The sequence below is a fragment of the Anas acuta genome, chromosome 21 (genome assembly GCF_963932015.1).
Source record: "Anas acuta chromosome 21, bAnaAcu1.1, whole genome shotgun sequence".
In the NCBI taxonomy this organism is placed as follows: Eukaryota; Metazoa; Chordata; class Aves; order Anseriformes; family Anatidae; genus Anas; species Anas acuta.
In genome coordinates, this window is record NC_088999.1 from 5,441,531 (window position 1) to 5,468,825 (window position 27,295).

General features: G+C 52.3%; 1 protein-coding gene across 1 annotated transcript in view; it reads left to right on the plus strand.

The window, feature by feature from the left end:
- EPHA10 (EPH receptor A10) overlaps positions 1–27,295 on the plus strand; it is a 40,169-nt gene that overhangs the window by 6,063 nt on the left and 6,811 nt on the right. Inside the window, exons 4-13 of the mRNA XM_068657926.1 lie at positions 12,050–12,205; positions 12,760–13,098; positions 17,964–18,088; positions 20,395–20,557; positions 21,749–21,857; positions 22,102–22,157; positions 22,779–22,904; positions 24,007–24,192; positions 26,356–26,417; positions 26,534–26,737. Coding sequence (XP_068514027.1) covers positions 12,050–12,205; positions 12,760–13,098; positions 17,964–18,088; positions 20,395–20,557; positions 21,749–21,857; positions 22,102–22,157; positions 22,779–22,904; positions 24,007–24,192; positions 26,356–26,417; positions 26,534–26,737 — 1,526 coding nt within the window. The remainder of the gene's footprint in view (positions 1–12,049; positions 12,206–12,759; positions 13,099–17,963; positions 18,089–20,394; positions 20,558–21,748; positions 21,858–22,101; positions 22,158–22,778; positions 22,905–24,006; positions 24,193–26,355; positions 26,418–26,533; positions 26,738–27,295) is intronic.

Below are 27,295 nucleotides of genomic sequence, written 5' to 3' on the forward strand. Positions count from 1 at the left end.
GGACCATCCTTGGTTTGCTCATCCCTGGTAGGTGTGTGTGAAGGATTTTGGGGCTTTGCAGGGTGAGCAGCTGGCACTGCTGTCTTGAAACAGAGGGATGAAGGGGAAGGCACAGGGGGGCAGTTGTTAGAAGAAAGCAGCCTTTGCTCGTGGTTGTAGGAAATGTAACGCACGCTGGATGCTGAGCAGCTGCAGTGAGCTTGGGGGGATTCATCAGAAACTGCCCAAAAAGAGCCCAGGGAGCATCGCCGGGCAGAGCAGTGCCTCTGCCCCACGGCCACATCCGTCCTCCTCGAAATTGTCTAGGGCAGGACGTTTTTCTGCAAAACCCAAGATAGCAGTAAAAGTCCTTGATTTGTATTTTCCAAAGGGAAGCGCTAAAATAGGGCAAGTGTTTGCTGTTTTAAAAGAGCCGTCTTTCCGCTTGGGTCCCCTTGGACCTCCCCTTCTACTCCTTGCCTTTGCGCTGCTGAGCATCACAGGCTGAAGGTGGAGAGCGTGATGGCTCTGAGGTGGGAGCCGTTTGCTTTACAGAGGTCTCCTGAGATGTCCATGAAGAGCCTTTGATACCCGGCTGCTTGTGCTGGACAGAGGCACTTGTCTTGCCCTTCTTTGGGAGCAGGGAATGAAATCGTGCAGTCCTTGTGTCCGCTGCAAGGCGGGGATGCAGAGAGAGGCAGCACCGAAGGCAGGAGCTGGGGCTGCATCAGCAGAGGAGCTGTGCCCGCAGCCCCAGGACCGTGCCATGGCTCTGGGAGCTGCTGTGCCCTGGGGGCAGCTCCTGCCCAGGGAGCGGCTCTGCCAGGCTCACTCAGCGCCTCCCGGACATGTGTGTTCCTCATACTGATGAAATGCAGGCATCAATTTAAAATAATAAAAAAAAAGGAAACACCGGTGACCCGTCCCTGAGAGCTACAGCTACCATTTTTCTCATGGTGACAGCACTGAGAGCGAGGCTGGTGTCCTTGTGGGTCTCAGGGCCCGTGTGTTCACCTTGCGTGTTGCACGTCGGCAGCTCTGCTGCATGGGGCTGGTGGTCAGCGAGGCGATGCTCCTGCTGCAGGTGCCTGGGGAGAGCCTCGGGCTGGAATTGCAGAGCGTTGAGTGCATTAATCCAACTGCGAGTCCTTCGTCTTACTCCAGAAATGGGCCATGTGAATTTGTCTGGTGGTAGAGGATGATGACAGAAAGCACCTGAAGATGGCATGAGCTGGAGACTTCCTGAGCAGGGGTTTTCTGCTTCGGGAAGAAGTTTTTGGAAAATGAGAGCTCTGCTAATAAATAAATGCTAGCTGGAAGTACTACACGCATTCAAATGTCAAATAGGAACCAAAAATGACCCCTCCAGTGGTAGGAACAGAAGCAGCACATGTAGGCTGTAGGGATGAAGGGAGACTACTCTGGCTACAGCTGGAGGGAACCTCTTTGTCTTCCCTTGTGTACTATTTCCCCTGAAGTACCGCCTTGCTGGGGAAATTGAGGTCCCTGCATCCTTCTTCCTGGCTGAACGTGCGGGTGTTTGGTGTTCTGCATCCCCAGAAGAGGTGCAGGGCTCACAGGTCCCTATGAGCCGTGAGTCCTTCAGGGTATGTGATCAATGATGCGGCCCTACTCTTGCATCTTTTTATGCACCTGCTGGTGTAAAAAGGCATCCAGGCTCTGGCACAGCACAGCACATAACGTGCATGTTTCCCAGCCCGTGTCTGTGTGCTCTGCCTGGCCAGAGCTCGCTCCTGCTGAGCAAAAGCTTGGGGTGGGAGTGGGAAGTGGTGCTGGTAAGGTGTCATCCTCTGTTGTGTGTGTCCCATCAAAACATCGTGCCTCTACAGTGTCTTCAGTTGGAAAATAAGTAGTTTGATTGAGAATTAAAGAGATTTAGGATAAAAAATTGCAATATTCTGCTATTTAGTACAAAGATACCTCCTGAAGCCTGAGGTCTGCTTTTCCATTTAAGTACAAAAAAAGATGGATCCAAATGCACAGCGCTTGGGGCTCTTGATTTGTTTCATCTTTTATACATTAGCTTACAAACCTGCGTGTGCTCCTGGAGTTTATTTTATCCTCTGACTGATGCCAGGGTATTATGCATAATAAATTTCTTTTTTCTCCTGGGACTCCGCAGCGAGCACTAGGCTTTGCTTCCATCCTGCACAGCCACGTGCTGCTCGCGGGACGGAGCTGAAGCTCAGATTTAGCGGCGCTCATCGGGGCTGGAGCTCGGTGCACCATGGCCGTGCTGGTGGAAATGGATGTGAAACGAGGGCAGTGCATCAAGAAGGGGTCGATGGAGTAAATCTGAGGGAGTAAATGCTGCTGAAGGAGGAGTTGGGGAGGAAATTTACGCTTCGGTTTCCTCCCCGAATTATGGTTTGGCTTTCACCTCCTGGGTCTTGGGTTGTAGCAGAGCACGGTTGGAGCAAAGTGACCATTTGTAAGGTGTGGAGAGTGTGGTGCTGAATGAGTTTGGAATATCCGCCTCCCTGCAGCCATTAGCAGCCTCCGGGGAAGCTGTGATGCCTTATGGTAGACGCCGCTTCCCATCAGTTGTGCAGATGAAACGCCCATGTAAAATATGCTTTCTCTTTTTGGAGTAATGATCAAGCTTGGAGATATTTATTATTCTGGATTGAATGTTATATTGCTGTATTATAGTGTGTCTGAAATAATTATGGCTATGGAAATTGTGGCAGAGCCAGACACAAATTACTCTATGACACTTAATTTTAGAGCAAACTACTCAGAAAATTACAAGCATCACAATTCGTTTGCGGAATTCTTGTCAGGCCTAAGGTTATAGATACCTGGCTGCTGGATGGACACCCGCTATTTGGTTGAAATACAGAGGGAAACCTGTCTTGCCCACGGCGAAGGGAGCTGTGCATGGGTTGAAGCCCTTGGCAGGAGCAGGGTGCGTTGGACACGCGGGTCGGCCAGCCCTCGGCACAGGAGTAATTTGGGAGGTGCAGCAGGGAACTGGGGAAGACAACAGTAAATTGTACTTGGCTCAGTGGATGTGCCTGCCTTAGCGTGTCCTTGAGGAAAATTCCTGCATAAATAGCGATGAGTTTCTCTCCAGTGCTGCTGTGGCACTGAATTCGAGCGAGTGTATTCTTGGTGCTGAATGAATTTTGATATTTCAGGCCTGCCTTGCTAAATATACTTGGGTATTTAATTTTCCTCTAGACTAAATCACTGAATTTAATTTCAGCTATTAAGAGCTCATTGTTGGAGACGCACAAAGATCTAGCCTCTGGACATAGGTTTTCATTTCAGTACTTCTCAAATTATTTAACAAGAGCTAAAATTATAGAGTAGTGTTGTCCTAAAGGTTTCAGGGATGCTGGAAATGCGTTGGACTGAAGGCTGCTGAGCAGTATTATTGAAAAACAGTTATTAAAGAAAAAAATCAGCAGAAAAACTGCCTTTGAATTCTCTTCAGGCTGGCACGGCCTGGAATACCCATCCTGGTAGGTAGGGCACCAAGATGAGAGGAGCGGGGACCTGATCCGGTGCTCGTATCGATCTCTCCCTCCCGCTGACTCCGTCCCTCCTGCCCAGGCACGGAGATTGGACAAGATTTCTTTCCCTTCCTCACAGTGGGGCTCTGTAACGGTATCGCTCGCCGCCTGCACAGTATTGATTACAGTTTTTGCAATAAGACGAGGCAAGATTGCAAACCCAGCATGTACGGGGAAGGCAGGAGCCTCTCTGTTACCCGAGGCCACGTGTTGACAAGGCTTTCAGCAGCTCAATATAGCGCTGGAACTTCACCCCGGCGCTGTCTTTTGCACAAGGTGCCCTGTCTGCTTTGGGGCAACTTGTCCTTGTCTGCGTGCGCTCCTTGACAGCCGTCCTTCCAGGGCATGCTGAGCTTTTTTTTTTTTTAGGTGGGGGGAGAAAAAGAAGCAATTGTGAAGCACCAGCAAATGATGCTCGCTGCAGTGCTCAGGGAAACCAGCCCTCTGAGATAGGAAAGGCTCCGAAGTCTGTGTCTGGGGTTTAATTTAATTACATGCTGTATGCAGGGAATGTTTGTTTGTTTGTTTGTTTGAAGCCTGCTGCTTGATAATTGCATTAGCTGCACCCTCATCCTTGTGTTTTGCGAAACGCTGAATAACAGCACTCTCTTCTCCACGCTGTTAGTGATTTTATGGAGTTCAGCGCAGCGTCGCCTTGGTTATCTCTTCCAGGCTGAGCTGCCCTGCTCTGCTAGGGCCCAGCTCCCACCTTTTGGCTTTTAGGGTCCCTTGGGTTGAGCGGATTTGCTGCCAGAGCTTACAGCAGCCGTCGTCTCCCTAGGGTGACGGTGGGCAGGGTGCAGGCTGGCATCGTCTCGCATCTTGCGCCCGCCCTTGCTGCACACCCAGCTGCCGGATCACCTCGTAAAGAAAGCGCGAGAAATGATGTGCTCACCTGAGCAGAAAAAACAGCTCAGCGGAGGCTGAGCGCTCGGGCTGCTGCCTGACTTTCCTTCGCCCTCCTGGAGAAGGTTCCCGGTGTCGATTCCTTGGCACTGAGAGACCGAGGGGTGTTCCCTGCTGGTGTCCTCCCTACCTAAAGTTTGCAAAAGACCCAAAATTCAAACCCGAGGATGGGAACTGCTGTTGAGGCTGCCGAGAAGTGGACAACCGCCTGCGTGGCCAAATCCTGCTGCTGGTGGGGTGGGATGGGTGGGCACAGAGTGTGTGGGTGCTGCTGGGGGGTGTTGGGGCGGCTTGGTTAGCAGCGAGGGTCCCATGGGTGCATGGGGGCACCCAGCCCCTCTGCTCCAGCCCCAGGAGGGGCGTGCAGGTGCTGTGGACCCCGTGCAGAAGCTTTTGGGTCTCCAGAAGGAGCCCACCCTCAGCCCTGGCTTGCAAGCTCGCTGGCAGCAGGAGCGCTCAGAGGTTCCCCTGGGTGCTGAGCCCCGGGGTGCCTGGGGGATGTGGGCATCTTTGCACAAAGCCTCTCCCTGTCACTCCTGCTGTGCTGACACAAAGCGCATCTCTGCTGACGTCTCGGTGAAATGTTTGGAACATAATAACCGGTGACTTGTTCGGCTTGATAATGGAATTAAGACGGATGGGGGTTGGATGTGCCAGCCTGGTCCAGGGGGGGGGGTCAGCCTGGCAATAGCTCCTGTGAGAAATAGCAGTGAGGACAGTTTCATATTTTATATGACTCGTGATCACCGAAAGTGAGTCTGTACAGACAGGAGGGATGGATACGGACACAGGCTCAGCGTGTGCTGGTTGCTGGCAACCTGCATCAGGAGCAGAGGGTGCTCCTTGGTGCTCGGGAAGGGCTTGTCCGTACCTTAATGTGCGTTAATCACAGGGATGGGCACGTTTCTTCTTGGTCCTCCTGGAAATAATTAATCTGTGTGCACCATCTGCACAGAGATCTGCGTTTCCACACCAAGAGGAGTGGATTTTTTAGCTTTTGCCCTCACTGTTGAGCCGCTCTGCTGGGGTGTGCTCGTGTTTCAGCCCTGCTCAAGCAGGGGAAGTGACTCTGGATGTGCTGTTGATATTTCTCATGGGACAGGATTTGTAAAACACAACTACAGTGTTGGAAGGAAAACCTCTGGGAAAAGCAAGCCCTGAGGGCTGAAAAGATTGTGGTGAAGGTGTGAGGGGAGGTGAGAACGCAGAGGGGCTGGGAGGAGGTGCTCCAGAGCTTGTCTCCTTGTGATCTTTGCAAGGGCTGCCAGGGGAGGGAAGGAAATCCTCGAAAGAACAGTGACAGAACTGTGCTGCCAGGAGGAGTGGAGACCCTTATAAGTAACACACAGAGTTTTGTGTTATATTTTTTCCCATCCTATTTTGATGGTTGCAATGGGACGTTTAACCACTGTCGGATGCAAACCAAACAGCTCAGGAAGGGCTGGTCGCTCTCTGGGGGGAACCCTTGTTTTTTTGGGGGTGCCTTGACATGCTGCACACCCATGTGCTGGGGACATGGGGTCCTGCTGCTGTGCTCCTCAGCCCCAGCTGCTCCCTTACCTGGCTGCTTTCCTTCCTGATCAGCCTCCTCCTGGATGCGTATTCCAGCAGAGAAAATTAACACGCATTAAAAGTGGATGAACTTTGTCAAATACAATTTCTTGACAAAAAAAATGGAAAGGAATTGATTTTGGAAGACAACCGAGTTGTAGTGTTAATTATAAATGACTGTATAGGCGTTTTTGGGTGAAACTGCAGGCGGTATTGATTCCTGCTGGCAAGCACGCGGCTCTTCCGCTATCTGCAGGAATTCAGCAACATGAGAAAGCTCAATAGTGCGAACTCGGGCAGTGCCCTCCCTGTTTTCCCTTTGTTCTCAGATATCTGCAAGGTTTGTGGGTCAACAAGCTGGCTTGAGACAGCTTGGGTGGAAAAGCAAAGAGGCAGAGCTCATCAGAAGCATTCAGATTGAGTGCTGAGAGGGCAAAAACCAAGCTGCTAAAGTCTGACGTGAGGAGATGATGTCAGGCAGCATGGAGAGGTGAGCGTGGCCGTGTTGGTGAGCTCCTCCTGCTGCCCAGGCGCTTCGTACAGGGCAGCAGGAAACCATTCTGCAGGGCTGGGAGCATCTCCTGGAGCTGCTGTGTTAATGTGGTTAGGAGAAAAGCAATCACCCTCTGACTGCTGGTAAAGCCTCCTGCTGGACTTGGTGCATCCGAGGCTCTCCAAGAGGAAGAGGGAGACAAACCCAGAGGGCGTTTCATTGTGCACCCCAGTTCCATTACAGTGTTTGTGGTTGAAGCTGTCGGAGCTGAGATGAAGCGTGCTGTTGAGCAGCTTTCTGCTCGACAGAAAACGCAGTAGGTGCTTTTAAATTTGGGTAAAAACTAAAGCTTGCCATTAAAAGGGAAGCTTTCATGTGATCTGGCATCGCGCAGCGTGACTGGGAAGGCGAAGACGTAAACACACGCCTGCACACACATGCACACGAATTTTTCCAGTGATGGAGGCAGGCGGGAAGTGTTTGATAGGTTTTGTCTGATTTTTGTATTGTCATTAACACAAAGTTGCCCGGGTTAAGTAGCTTTATTCCTAAATCCATGATACGATGCAATTTCCACCTAGTGTTTAATCTCCCATCTATGCTCATTCTCTCAATATTTTATGCTAAGCTGCAGTATTTGCTTAGGTCTTGGCCCCTTCCTCTCTGCAAAATGATGAACACTTTTTAATTAGAAGCCTGATAAGCTGCAGAAAATAGATTTTTGGTTTTGCTGGGCCCTGCTGACTTGTCTGGGGCGGTGTCAGTGACTGTCTCCTTCCTGGCATGTATCTGTTAAAGCCCGCTGCCTAACTCACAAAACATTTTGCAGCCGATGCCGCTCTGTTAGGTGGAGCAGCAGACACTCATGCGAACCTGGGGAAGGACGGACAGACAGACAGAAGTGACAGACATGACGGACATCTGCAGTGAAGTCGTGTTGGAGGAGATGTGGGGGCTGAGTGTGCCAGGACTAAGCTGGCGAGCATCTGCTCTGGTTTCCTCTGGGGAGGCTCACCCAGGTCTCTGCTCGTTCAGAGAAGGATTCCTTTTCCTAGAGGCCACTTGCTGCCAACGCAGTCAAGGCAGAGGCGTGCTGCTGGGTGCTGCTCTCCATCAGGTTGCACGGGGCAGCCGTGGGGCTGCAGGATGCTCTCTGACAGCAGCTTTGCCTTGAGCTTATCCGCTCCACAGGGTGAATCTTGCAGGAGCCGTGCCTGCACAGAAGGCTCTGGGGCAGGACTCAGTCCTTTGCTCTCCCTTGGTTAAAAACCTTTTATTTTCCTCTGTGTGTACAAACCAACATTTGCAAAGGAAGACTGTGAATCCTGAAGGTTCAGCTTCTGGCTTTGGCTGTGAATGACTGAACCTCCAGAGACCTGAGCCCTGTTCTCAGTCCTATTTTTCTTGTTTGACTCTGCAAATCGTGCAGTTGTCCTGCCCCAGCTTCCCTGCTCGAGCGTGGTCACTGGTCCTGTACTTCATAAAGAAAACAAAGGTTAAATTAATTGTTGGAGGTAGTCAACTGTTGCAATGATGGGTTTCATAAGTGCACCTCATAACAGGCTACTGGCCAGCTGGTAAATACAGCTGGGGTGATTAATAACTTCATTTCACTGCTGCATGCAAAATCTTGGCCATGCTTCACTTGAACAGAAACTGCAATCAAGTCCGCAGCTTGCAGAGCTGCAGTCGGTTGTCCTGCCTGATGCACTTAGTGAGTTGCTTTTAATCACCGCTCGTCAATTAACAAGATAAAGCTGCTCAAACTCCAATGCCTCTCTGCCGATGAAATCAGGATTTCAGCCAGGGATCTCTCTCGCTATTTTTAAAGGCGAAATTTGTACGCTCAGCTTGCTGCAGCTTAGAAAATGCCGAGGTCCTTGCTGGTGGGGGAGCCTCCCCCATCCCTTGGGGCTGTGAGTCAGGGTCCAGGCTGCAGAGGGAGGTTTTGCCTGGGAGTCAGTGCTGGGGGACTCGAGTGGGCAGGCTTCGTGGTGCTGCGGGGTGGATTTGCCTGAGTGCTGCTGGGGAGGGGGAATTAAAGCTGTCCTGTGACAGCTGACTAGGAAACCATGTCCTCGTCATGCTTCTCTGCGACCCTAACTGCCCCTGCTCTCCCCATGGCCAGGATTGTGCATGGGAGAGGATGCTGCTTTTGGCTTTTGATAGAGTCATCTGCTCGTGTCCGGGAGCTGCAGCAGATGTGTCTGTAAGAGAAACCCTTCCCGGGGGTGCATCATGCCAGCTTACCTGCCAGCCTGCTGCACGAATCCACACTGCTTGTGCTGCTGCTGGCTGGGCTGTGCATGCAGTGGGGGAGCAAGGAAGGAGCATGGTGAGACAAATCAGGAATGCCTGGCAAATGGGGAGCATCTCGCGTGGGCAGAGATGATGGAGAAGGAGAGAGGCAATTAATTTGTCTGACCCACCCAGCTGCTTCTCTTTGGCTCCTAGCTGAGGCATTATTGGATTTTATTATTTAATAATTAAGTTGTGATAGTAGCAGAGGGCAAGGATAGAAGATTGTGTACAAAAAAGAATTTCATTCTATAAATTGATGGCCTGTTCTCTCGAGAGCTGTCACCTACCCAGCGCAAAAATGAGCAGTGCAAAATAACAGGGATGCCTAAAACAGCTGGGGTCCGACAGAAACACTTATGAGATGAGGTGGAGGAGACAGGGAGTTTAGCTGAGAAAAGAAACTGAGATGCACGTACGACGCATCAAATGTTCCAGGGTGCTTTTGTTCTCCTTCTGGAGCATGGGAACAAAGGAACAAAATTACCAAGTGTGCAGAAAGGATCGAGATTGCAGCACTCCTTGTTACTGGCTGTGATTTCACTAAAGAAGTTGGCAGCTTCAAAATCGTTTGGGCATTGATATGTGTTGCAGGAAGGTCAGGGGAGTTCTGCTTCGTCCTGATCTGGAGAAGACTGAAAAGAAGGGAAAGGCTGTGGGCTGCCAGCCTGCAGCCCTGCAGGCGGGGTGAGACCTCCGTAGGGGTGGCTGTGATCGTACCTGGGGCTGTGCAGCAGCCGGGGCTGAGCCCCACAGCATCGTGGTGCCTGTGATCCTGGGAAGTACAAACGGAGGTGTTTCATGCAGTTATTAGCTGACATACTGGCTGAGAGAGGCTTTTGTACGCTTACTTCTAGCTATTAGAAGTCAGGGAAGAACTGCCTGAAAGATGCTTCTAATTGAAAACGTTCAATTTCCTAACGCGAGATGTCAAATTTATGTGACTGCCAGGCTCGCCGTTCACTCTGGGCTATGACGGCCGTATATCCACTGCTTTTACTGCTCAGGTCCCATCAAGTTTGTAAACAAGATTGATTTTTCTGTTCCGCCTGACAAAGGGTACGAGCAGCAACATGATGCTGGCGTTCAGGCTTTGATGCCGTAATGAGCAGCTTCTCCCCGTGGAGCGCCATGGATGAGCAGCATCGAAGCCTGCGGGGGCTCAGCCCAGCCTGGGGTCTGCGTGCAAACACCACGGCGTGCCTGAAGCGCTGTGGGATCCCTGGCTGATGGTATTTGTGCCCCGTGTTGTGGTCAGTACAGCTGAACCGAAGAAAATGCAAGCTAAATACATTGCTATGCTTATTAGTGTAACAGTAGCTTTGCTTTGGTTTCTCAAATATTAAGAGGAAGCTGGAAGTTTTGGAAGTAATTTAAGCACCTGCTAGTTTTGTGTGTGTTATCTAGCACCCTAAGTAGGGAATGACATTTATTGTGCATTATGGCACGCCGTCTTAATATTACTCCTCGGCTGTGTTTGTCAAGCCTGTGCTTTTAAAGGTCATCTTTATCTGGTCCTGGAGGCGTGCAGTCTGCAAACTGGGAGAGGCAAATGCAAAGCTGTGGGCTCTCCAGTACCATGCTGGGCTTGTTTTGTTTTTTTTTTTTTTTCTCCATTTTTAACAGTTTTACTATTCAGTTTTACTATAGAAATGTAGCATTGAGTCCCCATCTATTGGAAAATGCAGATTTCCATTCCAGATACCAGGAAGCCTCTCTTCACAACTGGACTAGGCTCGAGGTGGCCAAATCTGCTGCTTTCTGGGGGCTTTGCTTGCACCAGGTGGCAGAGACCTTGGGTGGCAAGATTCAAGGCTTTCAGGTGGCTCCTGAAGGGCTGCATCTGATACGTAAGAAAAGCAGAAATCTCTCCCATGCATTGCTGCTCGTGGCTCTGCCAAGCAGCTGGCTGTCCCTGTGCCAGCAGCCGGGGGCGAATGGACCAGCGGGAGCCGCAGCAGCAGTGCTGGCTCCCCCCCGTCCACGATCAGAGTGCACTGAATTTCTAAAGGCAGATGAAATAACGTCCCCCCGTAAACGTTCGCTCGTTTTCAGCATCCCGTGCAAGAATCTTCCCTGCCCCAGTGCTGCCTGGTGCTTTTGTCCTCAGATCACAGCCGGAGCTGCCAGTTTTATGTCACGCAGAAAGCTAATGAACCGGAGTGTGCTGGAATAATCTGCTTTAAAAGGAACGGTCTCAGCAGCCAACTCCTTAAAAATGATGAGAGAGGGGACTGTGTGCAGGGAGCTGTTCATCCAGGAACTTCACAAGCCCGAATATTCGGGGAGCTGATAAAGGGGTTGCAGGCAGCAGCCCCACACCACTGAGATGAAGCCAAGCAGAATGCATTTGTTTGCAGGCTGCTTCCTTTGCAGGTGTTGTTTTAAGGTCAAACTGAAGCTATAACAAACTGCTTTATGGGGTTTTGCAGCCTGTTTTCTGTTGGTTTTGTAAAATAACACGTTTTCCATGCGGAACTAGCTCCTGGGTGTCCTGCTAGGGGTATTACTTGTACTCTGCGTGCTGCTTGTGGTAAAGATCAAGCAAATCCTTGACCACTGTGTGAACCACTTACTTGTATGAATATCAAAGACGCTTTTCAAAGGATAAAGGAAGCCTGTGTATGGCCTACAAAAGCCAATTTCTGCTGCTGTCGTTTGGCTTTGGTACATACCTCACTGCCTGCAGTGACTGCTGCATAATCTGCAGTGATGAAGCCGCAGCTGCCAGCGACGTGGCCTTGTGGTTGGGTTTCTGCACGAAGCTCTGGTGACTGATGAGTTCTCCAGCTTCTCAATTTGCCGTATTCCTCCCCTTTTTGGGTTGTTGCTAAGTCTTGCTGCGTCTCCCGTGTAATTTCTGCTCTGCTTACCTGACTGTGCACACTAAGCTGTGTATTTGCTGTATCCTGCCTCCTTCTGCAGCTGCCTACTCCTCCAAATCCCCACATAGCTTCCAGCCCCCTTCATGCATCACTCCTGCTGGTGTCCAGCCAGTGGATATCATTCCTCCTGTGCCTCTACAGCCCCTTGAAAGGGTCCCACAGCCCTGGAGGTCAGCATGAAGGGACAGCATTGAAATGTCCATTGTGGATCAAACCAAATGAGTATCTCCCTTGGTGCCAGGATCACACAAGCACCCGTAGCAAGTAGCTCAGAGGGTGATGTCTGCTGTCCGGCAGCAGGCACAGGACATCCCAGGGAACAAGGCAGTGCAGTCATCAGCTGTGGGCCCCGTTCTGCTCGTGCTGTTCTTTCTGTAACTCCCTCTCTCTCTTTCCAGCGTGCCTTCCCGGATTTTACAAGCTTTCGCTCCGTCTTCCTCTCTGCTCTCCTTGCCCTGAGCACAGCTTCACGCACGAGGAAGCCTCCACGTTCTGCTCGTGCCAGAAGAACTACTCCAGGTCCCCATCGGACCCTCCGTCTGCCTCCTGCACGCGTACGTCTCACTGAAGAGTAAAGGCTCTTTGTAAAGCAGAGGGCAGGACTGCGGGGAGCATGGAGGGGTCTCCTTCTTCTGTGGGGCTCCCAGGCCGAGGCTGAGGGCTGGTGAGGACACGCAGGCAGGCTTGCAGGCACTCACTGGTAAAACTAGGGTTCAGTCATGTAGTTAATATAGTTTGTGGATTTTAATTAAATGGCCTCTAGTTAATTGGATTGGACTCTGGCTCCTCCAGTGGTGGATGTGATAGAGGTGCCTGTGCAGCGGTGAGGAGCTTGCTCTGCCCACGGGTGGCTGGGCTTGAGCCTGGCTGAGATGGCGGGGAGAGGTGCCCAGCCTGGCTGGATGCTGCCCGCACCTCCTGCGAGCTGGGGCTGGTTGCTCAGGCCTCAGCTGCTCCTCACAGGACTTGTGCTCCAGGCCCTTCACCAGCCTCATAGCCCTTCTCTGGACACACTGCAGGGCCTCGATGTTATTCTTGTGCTGAGGGGCCCAAAACCGAACATAACACTCGAGCTGCGGCCTCACCATGGATGTCCCTCTCCTTCCAGGTCCTCCATCGGCCCCGAGGGACCTCGTCTACAGCCTGCGGCGTTCCTCGCTGGTCCTGCAGTGGAGTGCCCCCGCGGATGCTGGCGGCCGCAGCGACCTGACCTACAGCCTGTGGTGCGGCCGCTGCCCTGCTGCACGGGGCGGCTGCGAGCAGTGTGGCAGCGGCGTGGGCTTCGTGCCTCAGCAGACGGGCCTGGTGGAGCGCACCGTGACGCTGGTGAACCTGCTGCCTCACGCCAACTACACCATCCGCGTGGCGGCCCTCAACGGCGTCTCGGCTGTCAGCCCCCTGGCAGGGCAGCAGTACGCTGAGGTCAACGTCTCCACCGGGCTTGCAGGTACAGTCGGGGGGTGAGGATGTGGTGCTGGAGGAGCTCCTGGTGCTCATCCCTGTCACCCGCTGCCCTTGGTGGCCTCGAGACGCTCCTGGGGGCTTTGGCTGCAGGATGAGTTACAGATCACTATAATACCTTCAAATAGACAATGTCTTCAGCCCGTTCCTAAAGAGTAACTCAGATATTAGTTACGCTTTGGGAACAGAAATGATTTTCTGTTTTCCGTGCTGGCCCGCAGCACAATTTGTGGCAGTAAGCGTCCCACCTGAGGATCCAATTTGTGTCCCCTTAGCATGAGGCAAAGCAAGCATCCCTTCTGCCTGTGGTCCTGGCTGACTGCAGGGTGTTGCTCTCTGCTCAGCTGTCGGCTGTGCCTGGGGAAAAGCAGCATTGGTTTGTCGCGTCCTTGTCTGCTCCTCTGTGGCCACGTTATTAATTTGCATGAAAACCCTTTGCCAAGCCATGGTTAATGGAGACGGATGATCCTCACGTACTTCTTGGCAGGAATTGGCCAACAATTTCATCTGAAGGGATTAAACTTTGATCTTGTTATAAATAATTTTCCCACCACTTGATCAAATGGTTTTGCCTGTGTTGTTGCTTTCTCCCCTATCATCATTTCCGTGAATCCTCTTGGTGGACGCTGTGCCACAGGCCGCCCTCAGCAGAGGTGTCATTCCTCATTAGGATCGGTGCTGCTCAGGGAGAGGTTTTGCTCTGGGAAGAGCTGTCCTGGAGCCAAGGTTATTCCTGAGCCAGCGTAGGGAAGAGCTTAACGGGGGCTGGTAACGAGGGATTTCTGCAGAGGCTCCTGTGTGGGTGGCGGGGCAGAGCCTGGGACAGGAGGCAGGGTAAGGGCAGCAGGTCCCTGTCCTCCAAAGGGAACAAAGCAACAAGTCCGTGACACCAGCCCGTGCCTTAGCTCTGAGGCTCTTCAGTACAACTTCTCGTCTGGGTAAGTGGGAATCTCAGCCCCTTACTCCACGCTGTATATACTCCCGAAGGAATTGAAGTATGCGTAAAGAATATGGCATAATTAATCTTGTAATCTGCTCCAAATCAATGTCGCTTGTCGAGCTGTCAAGCCTCCGGATGCAGATGGTGGCTCAGAATTAGCTGAGCAGCTGAGGTTCAGGAAGCTTCTTGAAAGCCTCGAGTGCTTTGCTGCTGAAGGTGTCCCCTTCCCAGGCTGGAGCTGCTCCTTTCTCCTGCCCCGCTGGCCGGAGCCCTGGGGCTGCTCTTTGTTCGAGCTGAGCACAGGAGTGCCGGATGGGGCTGGAGATAAGGAGAAAGCGAGACTTCAGGGATGCCTGAAGCAGAGGTGGCTTCTTTCATGACTGCGATATGATGGTCTCAGGGATGTCATTGGCAGCAGCAGGAAGGCTCTGGCTCCAGATATGCAGATTCAGAGGAAAAATTAAACAAAGAAACAAGACCCTATTTAGCTGTCAGATCCCGGCTCCTCTAAATATAGCTCTAAGTGCAGCTTTCACACTGCCCTTCCCCTTCAGCATTCACAAGAGGGAATTAGCAGTTGTTCATTGTATTTGCAGGGGAAAAGAGAAGATGCTATTTAGTCTGCAGGAGGCAAAATTAATACCGTGTTTTTTCTAATCTGGCCCCAGCATGGGACTAAACAAAAATGTTTGAGGAGTGAGCGGAGCTGTTTACCTGCAGGAGTGGAGCAGCATCAGCTATGTAAATGTACGCTGTGGGACGATGTCATTTATATTCCCGGCAGGGATCGGCTCCTATCTTAAAGGGCTTTTAAATCCGTTGCAGATTAATAATGCAGCCAGTGCAGAAAGGCATTCTCCTCTCTGGGATAGTGGAGAAGGGGATGATGCTGAACGGGGGGCTCTGAAGCAGGCTGCTCCGTGCACCCCAGCAGAGCCCCCAGGAGGGGCAGTGAGTGGCACTGGAGCCTTGCAGCAGCTCCAGCATGGGCTTTTTTAGAGGTTCCCTGCTTCTTTGGAGCTTGCCCTGCGCTCTGCCACGTGCTTGGGCTCTCCAGGCTTCCCGGGCACCTCTGGGATGCTGGTGTGCAGCTCTCTGGTGCCGGTTCACACGAATTAACAGGTGCAAATTGCTGCTTCTGCTCCGCTGTGCAACCCTGCGGTCAGTCAGTCTTTGCCTCTAAGCAATTAGTTCTTGCACTAATCAGGGCCCTGGGGTGCATAATGCCATGGGGTGGAGCAGAAAAGGGGTCTGCACCACAGCACAGTCGCTCCCCGTCAGCTCTCCCTGGGGACTCACAGCACTGCTTTGGCATCTCCACGTGCCTCGAGCTCTGTCTGGGCAAAGATCTTCCCCTGCCTGAGCTCTGATGTGACTTCATCTTTCCTCGCTGGCTCTTTGACCTCAGGGCATCACCTCCATCCGTGCTGTAGCTGTGGGTTTGGCAGCGCTCAGCTCCTGACCCCTGCCTCCCCCGACGGAGCTGCCTGAAGCCTGCTGTTTGCAGGGAGCGATGCTCAATTACCACGTTATTAATGGACACAAAATGGACACTTAAACCAGATAATTAAAGCTCCTTTCTCAGGACAAAGATGAGTCAGCGGGCTGCAAGCCCACTGTCTGTCCCAGCCTTGGAGCCTCCACGTCCTCGGTGGCACTCAACCCCTCCAGACGCTTGCTGGGACGCTGCAGGCTGGCCAGGCAGGACGTGATGCCCATGCCTGGTTTTGTGCCTTTGCTGCTGGCACAGCAGCTAATGGAGAGGAGGAAACCCAGATGCAATGGAGTGGAGTGTATAAAACCAGGCAGAGTGGTGAATAATTTAATGTTTGCTTTTTCAGAATAGAGGCGATGTTAGGGGAGCTTAAAATATTGATGGGCAACACATTTTTTTTTTCTCCACAGTGTGAAATGCTTTATAGTCTGTGTGATTTTCTTTAATCCCTTTTAAGCGTGTTGGAGGCTGGTCCCTGCTTTCCTGGCGTGTGCCACGAGTGCTGCTCCACGGCAAAGCACTCAGCAAGCGTGATTTCTCCTGATGGCTTTGTTAACAGCCAGGACCACTTGTTCAGGTTTTCTCAGTCCGTTTGCTGGATACAGGAGATACAGGAGGGCATCCGTGTGATGTCTTATTGATGGGAATCATATAAAACAGCAAGGAGCACTTAACTTAGTTTACAGGAGCAAAAAACCAAGCAAAGTGTCAGGCTGGCTTCGGGAGCGTGCTCTGCCTGGTCTGGCGGGGCTGCCAACAACCTTTTTGCCTTGCTTTGTGCTGCTGGAATGAGTTTGCTCCTCCTTCTTTACGCGTGAACAATTTGATATCCCCTTAAAGGTCAGCTCTGGGGCCAGCGTATTTACTCGGAGAATTATTTTTTAAAATGTCAAACCGTGTTTAGGCAGATTGCGGTGAGGAGGGAGCAGCGTGCGGGGGCTGTGGGCACGAGCCCGGAGCTCCCTGCTCACCCCTCGGTGTGCGGGGCTGCAGCTCAGGTCCTTGTGCTCTCAGAAGGAGCCGAGAGGACTCGGAATCAAGGAGCAAATCGTCATGAATAAAACATCAGGAGGACGTTTTTCTGCAGCAGAGATTAATGAGCTAAGTAATAAATATGAAATTTCACAGATACTTAAGTTTACTTTCCAGGGACTTGTCCCTCTCCATGGGAGTCCCGGTGGGGCAGCCAGGGTCCTGCTTTGATGGAGAAGCAGGGGGAGGCTGCAAACAGCTCATTCCCCACACATCTTTCCCTGGGCCTGCCGCAGGGCTGTGGGTGTAAGTGGCTTTACTCTGGTGTGTTCAGGCCCCTAATACTTGAAGGGTGACACAGGTGGAAGGCTTCCCTAGGCATGGGGAGGTCGTTTTTCCTAATTAATCCAGAGCAAAATAGGGCTCCAAGAGAAGCACCAGGCACAGATTTTATTTTCCCTACTAAAACATGCAGTGTCTGTCTTGAGGGGCATCCTCTGCAGCAAAGACTGATGCCCTAGCATCTCCTGTATCCTCCCTGCTCTTGCAGAGCGAGCAGTGGGTGTGCTGGCCACGGGCAGAGCATCACGTCCGTGCTGCTTCTGTCTTGCTCGGGGTGAGCATCGCTTCCTTGGCAAGCTCCAGCCATGCTGCAGACGCTCTGGCAGCTCCAGCCAACTTTTTGCTGGCCTGGAAGGCTGGGGTGTTGGGACAGGCTGCAGGCACGAGAAGGGACTCAGGGAAGGAGCCGGCGTGGTGAAAGCAGGAAGAGTTGGCAAGTGCATCCTGCACAGGGAGATGAGCTAAATGGGAGCAGAAAGGCCAGGGAGGAGGGTCCAGCGTGCAGTGTGCTAGCTAGAAACAAACAGCCGGCTTCTGGGGCATGGCAGCAGGCAGGGCAGGCAGCTCTGCCCAATTCCCAGCTTTTGGGAGGGTTGGATGGCGAGTGGGAGAGCTTGCCCAGGGCATCAGGGTGGACTTGGTGTCTCCTACCAGCCCATGGTCTCTATTCTGCATAGGGTCGGCTTTTCGTTTTATTTGGACAGAGCTTTGCTTGCTGCCCAGTTCCTAAAGCAGTTGTATTTGGACTGTTTTCTCCTGTTGGATGATCACCAGCTGGGAGTTTGCTCTAATCCAGCCCTGGTTCAGAGGGAGGGAGGTGCAGTCTGCACAAGGTGCATGCTCTTCAGCCATTCAAATTATTGAAGTTTTTACTGTGACAACAGAGGACAAAAGCAGAAAAGAAGAGGCCATGAACATGAGGATCGTGATAAAATCCCCTCTAACCCGTGCTCTCCTCATTGCAGTTATTAATTTGGCTGTTCCTAACACGCAACCCAGGCTTGGCAGTGTGGTGTCCCCAGGCAGGCAGGCTGTGCTGTGGGGTGGGTGCTGGGGATGCTCTGCCTCTGCCATCACCCTTTTTTCCTCTCCACTCTTCCAGCACCAACTCCCGTCACCGACATCCGCACGGATAAAATTGAGCAGAAGAGCATCTCCTTGTCGTGGCAGGAGCCGGGCTTCCCAACCACCAACAGCACCGAGTACGAGGTCAAGTACTACGAGAAGGTAGGGCTCTGGGGACGTACCCAACCTCTGCCCATGCAGCATCCCAAATACTTCTGCTTGTGGCCATGCTCCTGCTGCTGTCAGCACCCTGCAGCTTAAACAGGGTGCGGTGGAAAATGGGACATACACGCGGGGACTGCGGCACGGCGATGATTTTACTGGCACCTAAGAGTGGCAGGAGCGCTTCCAACGGGTGCCAGTAAAGGCTTTTCCTCTCCAACAGCCTTATGCAATCTGCTTATGTAAGTTTTAGGAAATTTGGGTTATTTGTAGAGTTTATTTTAATTAGTGTTTTTTTTTTTGTTGTTTTTTGTTTTTTTTTTACCCCATCTGTGCAGCAAGATTTCATCCAGTCCTAATGTTGACATCTCCCTGGGAGAAAGAGTAAAGCTAATAAATCGCGTTCATTCATTCTTTGGATGGCTTTTTTTCAAGAATATTGGAAATCCGAGGTTTGGGTGCTTGCCATTAGCCAGCTAGGAAGTATAAACCATACGGTCTTTCCAGATCTGTGATGAGATGACACCTATATTCATAGCCTGTTCTCTCAGAAAGTGTTGGACCTGTGGTCTTCACTGCTTTAGGACCGAGTCCCACCAAACCCATGACTTCAGCGAGCTGTGAGTGGCCTGGCACACTGGAGGGGACACGAGGAAACATTTTTATGACAGCCTGTTAATTCAAAAAATAGCTCTTATTTGACAGACACAGTGGGCTGAGAATTTTAGAAGAGATACCAGTGGGCAGAGAGCAGGGACAAAGCTCTAAATCAAAATAAATGCAGTTTATGACACAGTTCCGCAAATTACCTTATCTGCGTGTGCTCAGGCTCGTTATGAAACTGATTGCATGTCAAGCAAAGCGTGCAGGTGACATGTTGGCATTCTGTATTTAGAAACAAGCTACCTTGAAGCTGATTCATATTAATGTGATTTTCAGCATCTGATAGATTTGAAAGGAGGAATCTGGGAGTGAGGGCGAGCGCTGAGCATAATACGGTAATTCCTTTGCAAATGGGCTGCAGCAACAAGATACTCAGGGTATGTGAAATGAGGAAACATCCTGCTTGGGTAGAAAATTTAAACTACATTTTAGCAATTATTCACTGCAATGAGGCTTTTGATGCTGACAGGAAAATCAACTTAGTTCCTAATCTATGCTTTTAAAGCCATACTTGAACTATGGAGATTCGAGTGAAGGAGCACATCAAACAGAAAACCCATTTCACGGTGACATCCCCGGCCCCGGGAGCGGCAGGATGTGTCGCTGCCACTCGTGCCAGAGTGCGGGGCTGGTCCGGAGCCCAGCCTGCTGCTAGCTGCACGAAGGCGCTGGCTGTCGCCGTTCTCCCTTGGTCAAAGCAGAGACATCTTCAGGTCTCTGGGCAAGGGAATAAAAGCCCGGGGAACAGGACCATTAGCAAATGCATCTGCCAACTGCGATTACTCAGTGTGTGCTAACGCACGCCTATTTATTCCCAAGAGAGCATCCCTGCTGCTGCTTCCAGCAGCTCCCGGAGCTCAGCACCCTGCAGCCGCGGCTGCTCCCTACCCTCTCCAGCCGGGCTCTTCCCCGATGTGCCAGCCGAGCGCAGGGAGCTCAGAAACACCTCCCCACAGCTTCATTCTTGTGTTAAGCAGAGCAGGTCGGTGTGTTTGCACGCATTTCGCTGTGGCACCTCGTCCTCAGCCCTGCACCATTGCCCAGCACAGTTGCTTTCCTGCGTGCATGCAGCGCTGAGAGCATCCAAGGCTGGTCTTGGTGTGCAGGGGGTGGAAGGGATCGCACAAAGCTCCAGGCCACCTGAGGCAAGAAATTGCTGGTACCTGTGTGTGGTTGGTAGATCAAACCCATCAGGTGGGGCAGTAACAATGCTGAGATAAAATCTCCGCTGCAGGCATGGCATGGGGGGGTGCTGTTGGAGCAGGAGCAGGTCTGTTTGCTCTCACTGGGGCTTGAGAAGCCGTAGCAGGGGAGTAGGAAACGGTCTGAGGGTGCCAGCAGCTGAGCCCCTGCATTTGGGGCAGTGCAGGGTGGGCAGGAGGGATGGAAAGGAGCTGTGTAGGAACACAGCTGCTCCCCACCACCCCATCCTCCTCCTGTCTTGCAGAGCACATCATCTGGCCCTGCCATTTCCCGTGGCTTATCCATGTAATTTCTATTAAGGAGCCATCTAGGAAACGCATCCTTTCTGTCACGGGCCATGCTGCTGGGACCTGGCGGCGAGGCGGAGGTGCGGCTGGGCTGGCGGGACCGTGGCGCAGCTGCTGGTCCCAGCCAATCTCGGGCATCTCATCATTTCGCAGGATCAAAGGGATCAGAGTTACTCGACCGTGAAAACCACATCAACGGCTGTGACAGTCAATAACCTGAAGCCTGGCACCCTCTATATCTTCCAAATCCGGACGTCTTCCTCGCAGGACTACGGCAACTACAGCCCTAGCATCGAAGTGGAGACGCTGGCAGAGCGTGAGTGGCGGCGATGCTCGTGGTCCCTCGCGCACACAGGATGCTCCTGCTCACAATGCTGCTGCTTTCACACTGTGGGTTTCTCTCCCCTTTGAGCGAGACTCATTTTGCCACCCTGGATCTCAGAGCAGGTGCTTTCCAGGACTTGATTTTATTTGCATTTTCCCATTCTGTTTTAACACAATTGCTGCTGCCGGTCTGCCTGGCCTGGAGGTTTGTGTCCTTCCTGTGCAGCATCAGTGAGGGCAGTCAGTCTGTGGCTCTTCTGCTCTGCTCTGGAGACTGGGGACCATCTCTGTTTTTTTTTTTGGAGCACCTAAGAGAGTGTCCATGGAGTGGATTTTGCTTTCCCTTGGCGTGGTGTTAGCACCAGAGCAGATGTCACCAGCAAACAGGCACCAAGGGGGAGCCCATCAGTCCCCACCAGTGCAGTGACAGAGGGGACAATGCCAACCCAGGCTCTGTACAGCTGTGGCAGGTGCTACAGAGCCGGGGTGGCTGCACAGGGGGGCACAGGAGCAGCTCGGGCAGAGATCTGGTGCAGGATGCGTGCCCCAGGCACTCAGCTTCTCGGTCCCGTGGCTGAATAAGGGCAGCCAGCATTGGGGTTATTTGCTGGGGTTTTACTTTTCACAGTTTCCATTCATAACCATAGGCCAGAAGCATCTTATTTCACTGCCTAAAAGAGGGCTTGGAGAGATGGTAGGGTTTCAGTTTAATAACCTACCCTGGCTCGAAATGAAAGCCCTGAGATGGCTGGCTCAGTACGACTCTCACAGATTGTGTTTAACAGGGCTTTAAATTGCATCCATTTACCACACAGAAGACATTTTCAGAATGAATTGAAGCCAATAAAAACTTTATATAGAATGTAGCTTTCTAATGCCCCTGTTTGCAAAAGCAGGAAGGGGAGGGATGAGCGTGGTGAAGGAAACCCATAGGTAAGCCATCGATTTTGAATCATTCCCCCCACCAAGTAGGAACTTTTTGCTCAGTGCTGACTGGTGACACCAGCCTGAGATTTGAGAACTGGTCCAGGGCATGAATCCTTGTGTGGATGGGGAGAAGTAGGCTGGCAGTGCTGGGGAATTGTCCCCCAGCTTTGCTGGAGGCTGCAGACTGTCACAGGGAGATGCGGGACCGGGGATGTGCCCTGGGAGCTGTGTGACACCTCTGCTTCCCTCCCGGCAGTGACAGTGGCCTCCAGCGAGCAGAACCCCGTCCTCATCATCGCCGTGGTGGCCATCGCGGGGCTGACGGTGCTGGTGTCCATGGTCATCGGCGTGATGGTCTGGAGGAGGTGAGCAGAGCGGCGTGATGGTGTGGAGGAGGTGGGAGGGGGACCCAAGCAGAGCCCCCGTGGTGCTGAGCCCACAGGAGACGTGAGCAGGCAGCGTGGGTAACACAGAGGGGCTGGAAGGGTGGGTTGGAGCCTGCCCAAAGCTGTGCCCAGGAGCCCCAGCGTGGGCGCTGGGTTGTGTTTGGCTTTGATTTCCCGTGGGAGGCTGCTCCTGGCACTGATGCCATCCCGATTCTCGTTGCAGACAGTGTGGGTACAGCAAAGCCAGCCAGGACGGGGACGAGGAGCTCTACTTCCACTGTAAGTACCGTGTGGCCATGATCAGGACATCTGGTGGGGTCCCCTGTATTTCTTGCTGCCCTGATCCCTTGCTGTTGAGCCGTTGTCACCCCGCGTTGTCCCAGGGCAGGGCTGAGCACAGCGATGCTCCCTGGGGGCGTTGGGCTCAGCAGCACCCACGCCAGCGTCCGTCCTTCACAGAGGTCCCCGGCGTGCCCAGGAGTTGGGGATGCTCTCAGCAATCCCTGGCTCACATGAATTATTCTGTCAGCTTTTTCCGAACGGCCATGGGAGAACGCAGCTTTGTTTTCTGGGGCTACTCTTGGTTACTGAGCTGCAGTAATTGTACAGACAACAGTTGTCAAAGGAAATCCGAATGCCAGAACGGATGAGTTTAGCTGATGCCTGGCATATGCCCGTTAAGCACACGCAGGCTCTTCTGCTCCCTGGAGTGTTTCGAAAGCAGCAGAGCCATCGTGCTCTTGGGATGCATTTTGGCTGTTTCACCTGATCATGAAGGGCGCTGAGCTGCCCACCGGAGGGTTTCTGCTCAGCGCAGAGCCAGGAGAGCACAGCAGCCACCCCTTCCCAGGTAGGCGAGCCTCTCTCATGCTCTTTTTGTATTCCCCTGCTCTCTTGCAGTTAAAATACCCACCAGGCGGACGTACATCGACCCTGACACGTGCGAAGACCCCATGCAGGCCGTGCACCTCTTTGCCAAAGAGCTGGATAACGCCAGCATTAAGATCGAGAGGATCATCGGGACAGGCAGGTTGCCCCTTGCGGCTCCTCCGCATGTCCCCACAGGGCTGTCCCCCCCCTTGGCAGCCTCATGCCACTGCTGCCACCCTCCCACCTCCCGAGCTGCCTGCTTCGCCAGCCCCTTCTGGGATAGCTCCTTCCCAGTGCCATGATGCCATAGGGAACGGGGCTGCTTTTTTGTCCAGGAGCTGGGTTTCTTGTTCCCTGTTTCTTTTTCTGAGGCACCAAGTACAGGCCATGGATTGAGGCGCGCACCAGAAAGCATCAGCAATTATCTGCATCTGGGCAGGCTGACAGCAGCACAGGAACTATTTATAAATATGTGAACTTAATGATTTATTGATTTTCATCAGCCTCACTGCCTAAAACTTAAAAGCAAATTAAAATCCCCACACCGGGCCCTAGAGCTTTAATCGCTAATGTGCGCCAGAACACGGGAAACACGATTATTCTTTGTCATTTTTCTCCCTAAAGAGAAATTCAGCTATGGAAAAAGAAGAGGTGGAGGAAGGGCAGGGGTGAGGGTTCTCCCACCAGCTCAGAGGGCAGCGGTGGAAGTGGAAGAAGTCTTTCTGGTAGCTGCTGGGTGGAGCAGCTGAGGCTGTAATCCCACATAACTTTCAGAAACAAATCAGTGTTTGAAAGATCAAGAAAGAAATTAGTCAGGAAAGTGTTTAAACACAAAGAATTTTGGGCTCACTGCTGACCTAACAAGTATACCTGGCTTTGAAATTAGGAAAGCTTTTCAGATGTACACTTTTTTTTTTTTTTTTTTCCCTGTAAAGCCAATATTGGCTTTTTGTGTTACGAACCTGGTAGCACCTGTTGCCAAGCGAGGAGCAGGATGCTCAGCCTCAAACGCTGCAGAAACGCTCCTGGTGCTGGTGCTTTGTTGCTGTGAAATGCAGAGCTGGTGTTTGCTGAGCTTGGGGGCAGAATGGGCCGGGTCTGGGGAGCATGAACTTGGTGGCTGGGGGATAATCTTCTTTTCTTGGAAAAAAAAAACACGCAGTATGTGCTTGAGCAGAGCATGGAGAGAAAGGCTCCTTTGGGGAGGCGAGGGATTTTATGGCGTGGGCGCTGCTTAAAACATATCTCTGTCATGCAGGGGAATTTGGCGAGATCTGCAGGGGCTGCCTGAAGCTGCCCAGCAAGCGGGAGCTGCCGGTGGCCATCCAGACCCTGCGGGCCGGGTGCTCGGCGAAGCAGCAGCGCTGCTTTCTGGCTGAGGCGTGCACCATGGGCCAGTTCGACCACGCCAACGTCATCCGGCTGGAGGGGGTCATCACCAGAGGTAAAGGGGGCCTCATGCCATGTGGGACGGCTTGGCATGCTGGAGGAGGGCTCCTGCGTAAATTTCCAGGAGAAGTGAAGCAAATCCCACTTCTTTTTTTGTGTTGTTATCCTGTTAGTACCTGCTGACAAGCCCTGCCTGCTCCAGTGCGTTGGGAAAGGATGAATGAGCTCTCTCTGTAGGACATTGTTTGATTTTATATTTTTTTAAGTATCTCCAACCTAAGGTGGCACTGCTGTTTGCCCTGTCATTTCAGCCTGCTAAATTCCATTTTTCATTCTCCCTGCTTCAGAGGGCGAGGTTGTGGGGTTGCGCAGAGCTGCCCCGCCTGCAGGTATTGCTCTGGGGGGTCCAGCAATGTCAGGGGGCGTGCAGTGGCCTTCACGCAGGGTAATTAAAGCACCTCCACAAGAGACACGATGTCGGTGCTGTCTGGTGGAGACATGGCATGCAAAATGCTTTAGAGTTTTTCCCACAGGGCCTTTCTGCAGCTTTAATTTCTTTTTTCCCAGCGACTTTCCCACATGGCAGGAGCGTCTGGGCGTGCTGGCAGCCGTGCTGCCAGCACCTCGCTCTCCAAAGAGCCCTGACAGCACGATGTCAGCGGGCTCTGGTTCTCCATCAGCATGGAAACAGTGCAGTCGTGTGCTTCATGCTCAAAAAATACCCGATGCTGCTGGCAAAGCACAGAAATGAGTGTTGTGACCTCTTGAAGGAGGCGTTTGGCTGACCTGCAGCAGCGGCTGGTGGGTGTACGGTGGGGTGCACAGCGGGGAGAGTGCTGCTGCGTGGTGCTCGAGGAGATTTTGGGTTGATTTTCCTGGGAGAAGGCAGCAAGGATGCTGACCTGTTTAGGGACCCACTGTGGATTTCAGGCAGTGCACTGAACCTGCTGCTTTGGAGAGCGATGACCTGCTGCTGCAGGTGCCAAACTGTTGCTCTCTGGAAATCAAGTGTTTCCTCACCTATTAGCTATTTTAGCATGCTGATGATTAATAAAATGCTTACAGCTCGATTAATAAAGCCGGGGAGCGGGACTGGTTTAGCAGCAAAACAGCGCGCTCTTAATAAAAGCAAATTGCAGTGGGGTTTTGTCAGTAAAACGGATGAGGCTGCCTGCTCCCAGCCCTCGTGGGAGTGCTCGCTGCACTGTGCTCGGTGCTGCTGGTAAATGGATGTTCGTGGAAATCCAAAGGCGTGCGAGCACGTGCCTCGAACCAGCTCTTTTATTAGGTAAGGAAGTATTTCTGTCCTGAGTCTGGGGCTGAGCTGGTCACTTTTGTGTAGTTTGGTAAATTAATAACGTATTTTTTCTAATCTCAGCTTATCAAGAGGCGCAGAGTCCCTAAAAGCATCTTGTCCTGCTCTTTGATAAGTCTGTGTATGAGCTGCGGGCTATCTGTGAGCCTGTGTCTGTGTCACGATCTTTGTACCAAGCTTTCCAGAGCAGCCGTGGAAATGAGAATGAATTCTCCAGCTAATGAGAATTTCCTATTGGCGGCCGTGTTTCCGTTCCTGTTAGCCGGATCTTCGCTTTATCATGCTTAATTAATGCCAGCAGTGCCTGCTCTTTAACTGTAATGTCTCGTGTGCAGGCAGCCTTGCATTTTGCAGCAGGGGAGGTGCTCATCCTTCCACCAAACCTCTGCTTGCACCGTGCTCAGCCCGTTTGGTGATGCTGTGCCAGACCCCTGCTCCTCCCTGAGCCTTGCTGGCAGCACAGCGAGCTTGGTGCAGCTCTCAGGGTCCCGTGCTCGTGCTCCCAATAATTCTGGAAGAAAGAACCGTGTCTTTAACGTGGAGCATCTTCCACTGCGAGCCCCTCTGGGGTGAGCTGTAGCAATGCTTCCAGCAGCAGCTGCAGGTTCAGTGGTGCCAAAGCATCGGTGGGGCTCAGCAGCAGGATTTGCCAGTCCCCTCTCACCCATCCCTAGTAGATGATCACGTTAATCTCCTCTGGTTGTTGCCTCAGTGGTGGAGTTTACGATGCAGGCTGGATGCATCAAAAATCCCACAAGGAAAATCTGGCAAATGCACAACATTTCTATTTGGAGGGGAGGTTTGAGGGCTGGGAGGTTTGCTCTGTGTTTCCGTTACCACCAGCACGGAGCTGCCTGCAGCAGGAGGCAGGACTCACGCGGTGCTCCTTGTCTGTCCGTGCAGGGAACACCATGATGATAGTGATGGAGTACATGGGGAACGGAGTGCTGGACTCTTTCCTCAGGGTGAGTGCTGTGGAGCCGGTGGGAACTGCCGGGCTCTGTCACCTGCTGGGCTTCAACAGGCATCACTCAGCTCTGGCTTTTCCTCCTCTTTATCTATTTATGTATTTTCTTTGCAGAAACACGAGGGACAGTTCACATCCACCCAGCTCATCACCATGTTGCAGGGGATTGCCTCTGGCATGAAGTACCTGGCAGAGATGGGTTACATCCATAAAAGCCTGGCTGCCCACAAGGTCCTCGTGAACAGCAGCCTGGCGTGCAAAATAACGGGTTTCAGGCAGCCGCAGGAAGACAAGATGGAGACCATCTTCAGCACCATGGTAAGAGGCTTTTCCAAACTTAATTTCCAGTGCTTCCCAAAAGCAAAATGCTGACGGCACACCTGCAGAGATGTCCCCTGGTGTCCATGCCTGGCCGTGGACAGCATCCCTTGGACTGGCTCCTGGCAGCGCTGGGCAGGCTCGCAGCCTGCTCTGAGCGTTGAGGAAGGATCTGCATCGTAATGGTTTCTTTCCCAACTGGAAATTGATGCGTTTATTCGGGGACCTGCCCCACAGCAGTGCTCTGTGCTTGTGGGGGAGAACTGGAGGCAGTGGCTGAGGGCAGCCTCAGGCTTCGTTATGTCTATTTTATCACTCATAATGAAGTTCATCGTTTTCAATTAAGGACCGAAGTCCTGCTCGCTTCACGCTCACGCCTCATCAGCTCGCCCCGTATCAGCTGAATCTGTTAGCATGTCGCATTAACCAGGCATTAATATTTTAAAAAGCACCAATTCTGCAGTCAGGCCAGCCCTTATTGTTTGCAGGGAGCATTGCTCCAGGGAGGCAGCAGCTGGTAGGCACGGCCACAGGTACCCGGTGCTGTGTCCTAGCACC